Source organism: Oryx dammah, unplaced genomic scaffold (assembly GCF_014754425.2).
Source record: "Oryx dammah isolate SB20612 unplaced genomic scaffold, SCBI_Odam_1.1 HiC_scaffold_13, whole genome shotgun sequence".
Classification (NCBI taxonomy): domain Eukaryota; kingdom Metazoa; phylum Chordata; class Mammalia; order Artiodactyla; family Bovidae; genus Oryx; species Oryx dammah.
This window is the reverse complement of record NW_024070197.1, coordinates 1,102,424-1,111,268: the sequence shown is the minus strand read 5'-3', so window position 1 is coordinate 1,111,268 and position 8,845 is coordinate 1,102,424. Positions and strand designations below refer to the sequence as shown.

The following is an 8,845-nucleotide window of genomic DNA, read 5'->3' as shown; positions in this document are numbered from 1 at the left end:
CTCTGGCAAAGCTAGGTGATGTCCACACCGTAACCCACCAAGGGGGTGGTCTGGCAAAGCTAGGTGACGTCCACACCATAACCCACCAAGGGGGTGGGGCATGAATTCTTACCAAAGGGCTCAAATGGCTGGCAATACTCCAGATAAAGCAAGTGAAAGTGAAAGTCACTCAGTTGTGTCCAACTCTTTGTGACCCCACGGACTATACAGTCCATGGCATTCTCCAGGCCAGAATACTGGAGTATTTCTGTGTTAAAAAAAAAAAAAAAAAAATTACTAACTAGACACAGTGAAAAGATAACCCTCAGAGTGAAAGAAAATATTTGCAAACTATTTAATAAGTTAATACACAGAATATATAAGAACTCTAATATCTAAATAACAATGACCATAATAACATTAAAAAATGGGCAATGGCTCAGAAGAGACATTTTCTCAAAGAACTAATACAAACAGCCAACAAGCAGATGAAAAACTGTTCAACATCATTAAATGCAAATCAAAATCACAATGAAATATCACTTCATGTCCCTTAGGATAGTGTTATAAAAAATAAAACAAGGAGAAAATAAAAATATTGCTGAGGGTGTAGAGAAATTGGAAACCTCGAGCTGCGTCAATGTAAAACAGTCCAACTACCATGGAAAACAGCCCCTCAGTTCCTCAAAAAATGTAAATATTGAATTACTATATGATCCAAAAACTGTCTGGGAATATACCTTAAAAGGACTGAAAGCAGGGCCTCAAAGAAATATTTATGCCATCATATTTATAACAGCATTACATACAACAGCCAAATAGGGAAAGCAACTCAAGTGCCCAATAATGAAAGGAAACAGAAAAAGTAGGATGTACAGAAGATGGAGCATTACTCAAAATAGGAATGAAATTCTGACACATGCTAGAACATGGAGGAGCCCTAAGAACATTCTGCTCAGTTAAATATGCCAGCCACAGAAGAAGAAGAACTTGATGACTCTCATGTAAGTTACCCAGTGAGAACAGTTCATAAACGGAAAGCAGAATAGTTGTCAGTCAGTAAGAGGGGGGACGAAAAATTGCTGTCTGATGGGTTTAGTTTTATCAGACGAAAAGACTTTTGAATATTTGTGCACAATGTGAATGCATTATTACTACTGAACTTATACTTAAATATGGTCGACTGTAAATTCTGTTACATGTACTTCACAACAATTAAAAAAATTTTAAACACCTAGATAGCAGTCCATCCCAGTGCTAAATCAGACCAGACTTTGCTTTGAAGTCTTCCCCTGTTTGCAATACTCTTTAGTGTGAACTTCTTGGTGTCGAAGGAGGTGGGAGTTTTGGCTAAAGCCTCTCCCACAGCTGACACATTCATAAGGCCTTTCCCCACTGTGAACTCTCCGATGTTTAATGAGGCTGGAGTTGTACCTAAAGACTTTCCCACATTCTCTGCACTCATAAGGCTTTTCTCCAGTGTGGACTCTCTGATGAATAATGAGGGTGGAGCTGTCCATAAAGAATTTCCCACATTTGCTACATTCATAAGATTTTTCTCTGGTGTGGACGTTTTGGTGCCGAATGAGGTGGGATTTTTGACTGAAGAGTCTACCACATACACTGCACTCATAAGGTCTTTCTCCAGTGTGATTTCTCCGATGCCTGATGTGATTTGAGTTATGCCTAAAGAGTTTCCCACATAAGCTGCACTCATAAGGCCTTTCTCCAATGTGCGCTTTCTGATGCCTCTCAAGTGTGAAGCGGTACCTAAAGAATTTCCCACATTTGCTGCATTCAAAACGCCTTCCCCGAGTGTGAACTCTCTGATGAATAATGAGCCTGGAGCTGTCTACAAAAAATTTCTTGCACACACTGCACTCATACGGTTTTTCTCCAATGTGAACTCCCTGATGTCTTTTGAGCGTGAAGCTGTACCTAAAGAATTTCCCACATTCACTGCATTTATATGGCTTTTCTCCTGTGTGAACTCTCTGATGAACAGTGAGTGTGAAGCTGTCCTTAACGCACTTCCCACACTGGCTGCACTCATAAGGCACTGACCTAGTGTGAACTCTGTGGTGTGCAGTGAAGCCAGACTTTTGTGCAGAGAACCTTTCACATCCAAGCTGCTCAGAGAGTCTTGTCTCCGTGTCGGTTTTCTGCTGCTGAACCAGGTGGAACTTTCTGATGAAGGTCTTCCGGCTTTCACAGGAAAGGTTTTTCTGGTGCTCAACAATTGTGTGTTCTTGGCTAAAGGTCTTCCCACATTCACGGCACTTGTCATCATTCTGTCCACTTTCAGAGGCTGCCCTGCCCTCCATGTCACTGTGTGGTTTCCCTTCCGTGTGAGGGGCCTGGTGCTGGAGAATGCTGGATTGGGCTAGGAACTCCTGCCCTCTCACCCGACATGGCCAGGTCTGATCTGTCACATGAACACTGTCGTTCTTCACACAGAAAGTCTTCCCCTCACCCCATCCAAGGGGTCTCCTTTGACGTGGCTCCTTTGGATGCTGGGAAGGACTCTCCCCACATGCAGACACCTCCTGCTCAGGCTGTGTCCCACCGTGCCCAGCCAGGTGCAAAGTGTCTTTCAAGAGTGGGCCGCACATCTTACAGGGGTGAGGCTTCTGAATGCATGGGCCTGGCTTTGGAGTCTTGACCTGTGACCGTGCAGCCACATCACACTGCTCTGAAAGGGCCACGTCATCCTGGGTGGTATGCTGACAACCTGGAAGGAGAGATGCCAGTAAAGGCAGTCCCATCAGTGTGTCTCAGACCGGCCCAGTGAGAAGTCTGTGGGATTGCAGAGGCCTGGGGCTAGAGCCCATGTGAGGAAGGCCTGGGGTGCAGAGTGGAGACTGGGAGGCTCATTTGAGGGCAAAGCCCAGACAACTGACCGGCCAGGGCAGGAGGAAGGGGTATGGTGCAGGGAGGGGAGGAAGGTCTACAGCTCACTTCAACAAGGCCTGACTGCTGGTAACTGGTGAGCAATGTGTAGAAGGCTCTGTCCAGACCCCAAATGTCTAAATGCAACATGGCAGTTGGACTACAAGGAGTATTTAAGGATGCATGCGTATGTTCCACCACTTTAAATGGAGGTTATGTTGAGAACACTGCAGAAGGAGCAGTGGAAAGGAATGGGTGAGGGCCAGGGCCAAAAGTGAAGAGTCAAAAAATCAATGGGGAAGAAAAGGAGGAAGTGAGGTGTGGACTCTGGCACCACACACTGCTGGATATAGGACACACGCCCGGTGTGACAGGACCCCAGCTCTGACGTCTCACCATTTCCTCACCCCCACGTACCAGGGCTATGCACTCTTGAGCCTCTCCTGACCTTACGGAAATAACGTCCACCCTGTCAGGCACCCAGGGCCCTCCTGTTGCTCAGGGTAAGTAACCACTTGGGCCTGAAGAGACCACTCAAAGAGGAAAGACTGGGAGAGGGATGGGGCCACTGTATGAAATCCCATACTCTAAAATGATCAATACAAGGACAAAGGAGGGTCTAAACATTCCAGTGGTAGATCAATGAAGTAGAACACTCCCTCTCACCAGACACGAAACTAACTCAAAATGGGTTATAGACTTAAACATAAGTCATGACACCATAAAACTCCTAGAAGAAAACATAGGCAAAACATTCTCTGACATAAATCAGAAACATTCTCTGACATAAATCAGACCAGTGTTTTCTTAGGTCCGTCTCCCAATGTGACAGAAATAAAAACAAAAATCAAGAAATGGGACCTATTCAAATTGACAAGCTTTTGCACAAGAGAGGAAACCATAAATGAAACGAGAAAACAACCTACAGAATGAGAACCAATTGTGGGAGGGTCAGAGGCACCCCTAGAAAGTGACGAAGAGCAAAGCCCAGCCCAGGATGCTGCGTTGGGCAGAGGGGCCTTACCTACGGAGGACAGAAGTGCAATGTTCTGCACCATCACTTGATAGTACAGGAGTCTCTGAGCCTCATCAAGAAGTCCCCACTCCTCCTGGGAGAAATATATGGCCACGTCCTCAAAGACCACAAGGCCCTGTAATAAAAATTAAGATAGTTCACCCCGTAAGCAGCTGCACGTGCAGTATTTCCTTCCATTTTGTATTGGTCTACTCTTCATCCACCAATTCCAGGGCCAAACTAACCACCAAATGTGTTTATATCTCCCCTGCCATTTGGAGTCTGTGGTCTGACATGTATGAGCACTCAGTCACTCAGTAGTTGTGTCCTACTCTTTGTGACCCCATGGACTGCAGTCTGCCAGGCTCCTCTGCCCTTGGAATTCTCCAGGCAGGAATACTGGAGTGGTTGCCGTGCCCACCTCCAGGGGATTTTCCCACCCCTGGTACTGAACCCATGTCTCTTGCGTCTCCTGTATTGGCAGGTGGATTCTTTTACACTGAGCCACCTGGGAACCCCTCCGTGGTCTGAACCACCTCCTTATCGAACTCTCACAAACCAAGTCAGTATTTTAGAAGGCACAAGGGCCTCTGTGTCTCCATCTGTAAAATGGGAATAAGCATGGTTTCAATTCAGAGGGCTGAGACTGATATCAAACATAAGAAGTACACACTATGTATCAGTGGTACCATCCACACAATCAAGGGTTTTGTGTGCACTTTCAGTGGAAATGAATTGGTACAGTTTTAAAATTTGGGTGTGTGTTTTTCCTACTTTTTAAGGTTTTAAGATGTGAAAAGTAAAATTTCACATTGTAAGCAAATACGTAAATGTATATTATCATGCAAACCAATGATTAAGTCTGGATAAATCTAACTAATTCAATATGTTCATTTCTAATGGCCTACCTACATGTGTATATTTAGAGGGCCATCCGTTCATTAGTGTTTAAATCAGTAACTGTGTCATGTATTCTTAAGTTAACGAGGTGCAGGAAGGCACTGGGCAAGCGAATCAGCTACTAGTCCTTTTGAGCCTGCCTGTAACACAGTAGCCTGGAGGGAGCTGCAGGGAGCCCTGGGCTGCACAGCGCATCACCCCTCTTGCTCTGAGGGCTTGAGGAGATGAGGCAGTGCCCTGGTCTGGAACCGGCTGCTCCAGTAGCTCAGGTGACCTCTGCCGTGTTCTGTAGGGAGTGGTTTTGAGGGCCTGTGAAGCCTTGCAGTGGGGAAAATCTATACCAGCTCACCACTCAACCTCCTTCTCAGGTCAGCTCCTGAGTCCACCTGGATGGATCCTTCTACACATGGGCCAGAATCCATCCTATAGCAGGGCTGCTCCCTCCTACACCTGTCTGTGCCCTCACCTCTAGTCTCAGGCCCTCACTTGAGCTTCTGACTCACAGGGTATAAATCACACATTCCAAAGACCCCTTTCTTGGGTTTGGATAAACTGCTAGTACAGGTCCCAGAAATGAAAAGAACACTTTACTTACTGGACTACTGGTTGATTATAAAAGCGCACAGCTCAAGAACAGACAGGTGGAAGAGAGCTTCCACATTCTCTGGAACTTCACCTCAACAGCACCTCCCTATCTTCCCAACCCGGAAGCTCTCCAAACCCTGGCCTTTTGGTTTTTTTTAATGGCTCCCTTATACAGGCATGACTGATTCAATAATTGTCTTTGGGGGCTTCCCTGGTGGGTCAATGGTAATAAATCTGCCTGCCAATGCGGGGAAACGTGGGTTCCATCCCTGATCCGGGAAGATCCCATAGGCCTCGGAGGAACTAAGGCCGTGTGGTACAAGTACTGAGCCTGCACTCTAGAGCCTGGAAACCACAACTACTGAGCCCACGTGTGGCAAGTACTGCACAGACCTAGAGCCCGTGCTCCCCAATATGAGAAGCTACTGCAGTTGAGAAACCTGTGCACCTAACAGTAGTTCTCACCCCCGCCCCCGCCGCAACTAGAGAAAGCCCAGTGGGCAGCAAGGAAGACCCCAAACTGCCAAAAATATATAAAACTATTCTTAAAATAATAATAATAATAATTGGCTATGGGAGCCAGATTCAACGTCCAGACCCTCTCCTCTCCTTGAACGGGCGAGAGGTGGGACTGAAACAGGCAGCCCTCAAATTCTAAAGTTGGTTCTCCTGGTAATCAGCTACCATCTTGAGGTGCTTCCACAAGTCAGCTCACTCACATTACAAGACACAATCACTCTCAACACTTAGGAAATTCCAAGTGTCCTGGCACTTGTGAGTCTACAACTGTGAATCAAGACCAAATACACAAGGGAAATACATTATGATCATCCGAATGAACACATCTATATAAATCACAATCTGTATAATTTATATATATAATATATATATATATAATCACAATCTATAAAACACATCTATATAAATCACAATATCACAGGTCCTGTCTTCCTCATTCCCTTCGCAACCTTCCACGATTCCCATCCGCTTAGGATGTCGTTTCAGGTGAGACAGCTTGTTCCCCTCTGTCCTCGAAAAAAAGTGACCCCAAGTTTTCTCCGTGCTCCGGACTCGTGAGCGTCTGCTAGCCGTGCACCGTCGCCCCCGAGGGAACTCTCCCCCTTACCCCTGTCCACTGGCTGAAGGGCGACCCCTCACAAGGCTGCCCTCAGTTCTGGACTCCATGACTGACAGGGCCACTCCGTCCGGATCTGGGACTCGGAAGCTGGAGTCAGGCCAGGTGGGGACGGGAGACGGAGAACCCACCTGAGCCGGCGTCATCGCCGCGGCTTCGGTCGCCGGTCGTGGGAAGAGCGAGGACGGACCGAGGGCACTGCCGTCAACTACGGGCGCAGGGGGACTCACAGCCGCCACTGCGCAGCGGGGCCAACGCATCTCCTCTCGCTTTCCGCTCCGTCTCTTCGATGCCCACCACGCGACTGAAAACCCCTGAACAAGTGAGCCGCGGGACAGCAGCTCAAAGACTACAAGGTAAACGCCGGAAGTCCCACCCCCAGGCGATGCGTACGAACGTCTGCGAGGCTCTCCTAAGCGTTTTTGGCTCAGCCTACACCGCCTAGCATTGCAGAGATTCCTGGGTAATGTAGTTTCCGCTGGCGCAACGCCTATCAACTCTCAGAGTTGACTAGAGTCCCTCGGGCGCGCGGGGAAACGGAGTTGCCAGGCTCTTAAGAGGTAAAGAAGAGGTGGCACGAATACACAGAGGAACTGTACAAAGGAGATCTTCAGTTCAGTTCATTTCAGTCGCTCAGTCGTGTCCGACTCTTTGCGACCCCATGAGTCGCAGCACGCCAGGCCTCCCTGTCCATCACCAACTCCCGGAATTCACTCAGACTCGCGTCCATCGAGTCCATGATGCCATCCAGCCATCTCATCCTCGGTCGTCCCCTTCTCCTGCCCGCAATGCCTCCAGCATCAGAGTCTTTTCCAATGAGTCAACTCTTCACATGAGGTGGCCAAAGTACTGGAGTTTCAGTTTTAACATCATTCCTTCCAAAGAAATCCCAGGGCTGATCTCTTTCAGAATGGACTAGTTGGATCTCCTTGCAGTCCAAGGGACTCTCAAGAGTCTTCTCCAACACCACAGTTCAAAAGCATCAATTCTTTGGCGCTCAGCCTTCTTCACAGTCCAACTCTCACATCCATACATGACCACAGGAAAAACCATAGCCTTGACTAGACGGACCTTTGTTGGCAAAGTAATGTCTCTGCTTTTCAATATGCTATCTAGGGTGGTCATAACCTTCCTTCCAAGAAGTAAGCGTCTTTTAATTTCATGGCTGCAGTCACCATCTGCAGTGATTTTGGAGCCAGAAAAAATAAAGTCTGACACTGTTTCCCCATCTCTTTGCCATGAAGTGATGGGACCAGATGCCATGATCTTCATTTTCAGAATGTTGAGCTTTAAGCAAAATTTTTTACTCTCCTCTTTCACTTTCATCAAGAGGTTTTTAGTTCCTCTTCACTTTCTGCCATAAGGGTGGTATCATCTGCATATCTGAGGTTATTGATATTTCTCCTGGCAATCTTGATTCCAGCTTGTGTTTCTTCCAGTCCAGCGTTTCTCATGATGTACTCTGCATAGAAGTTAAATAAGCAGGGTGACAATATACAGCCTTGACGTACTCCTTTTCCTGTTTGGAACCAGTCTGTTGTTCCATGTCCAGTTCTAACTGTTGCTTCCTCACCTGCATATAGGTTTCTCCAGAGGCAGGTCAGGTGGTCTGGTATTCCCATCGCTTTCAGAATTTTGCACAGTTTATTGTGATCCACACAGTCAAAGGCTTTGACATAGTCAATAAAGCAGAAATAGATGTTTTTCTGGAACTCTCTTGCTTTTTCCATGATCCAGCGGATGTTGGCAATTTGATCTCTGGTTCCCCTGCCTTTTCTAAAACCAGCTTGAACATCAGGGACTTCACGGTTCACATATTGCTGAAGCCTGCCTTGGAGAATTTTGAGCATTACTTTACTAGCATGTCAGATGAGTGCAATTGTGCGGTAGTTTGAGCATTCTTTGGCATTGCCTTTCTTTGGGACTGGAATGAAAACTGACTTTTCCAGTCCTGTGGCCACTGCTGAGTTTTCCAAATTTGCTGGCATATTGAGTGCAGCACTTTCACAGCATCATCTTTCAGGATTTGCAATAGCTCAACTGGAATTCCATCACCTCCACTAGCTTTGTTTGTAGTGATGCTTTCTAAGGCCCACTTGACTTCACATTCCAGGTTGTCTGGCTCTAGGTGAGTGATCACACCATCGTGATTATCTTTGTCGCAAATATCTTTTTTTGTACAGTTCTTCTGTGTATTCTTGCCACCTCTTCTTAATATCTTCTGCTTCTGTTAGGTCCATACCATTTCTGCCCATCTTTGCATGAACTGTTCCCTTGGTATCTCTAATTTTCTTGAAGAGATCTCTAGTCTTTCCCATTCTGTTGTTTTCCTCTATTTCTTT

General features: G+C 46.6%; 1 protein-coding gene across 1 annotated transcript; it reads right to left on the bottom strand.

The window, feature by feature from the left end:
* Positions 1-320: 320 nt before the first annotated feature.
* LOC120871802 (zinc finger protein 548-like) lies at positions 321-6,847 on the bottom strand. Its single transcript, XM_040251759.1, has 3 exons — positions 6,635-6,847; positions 3,893-4,019; positions 321-2,710 (listed from the first exon to the last, which is right to left on the bottom strand). Exons 1-3 carry the CDS (start codon positions 6,761-6,763, stop codon positions 1,242-1,244), a joined length of 1,725 nt encoding a protein of 574 aa, XP_040107693.1. The 5' UTR covers positions 6,764-6,847; the 3' UTR covers positions 321-1,241.
* Positions 6,848-8,845: the final 1,998 nt, after the last annotated feature.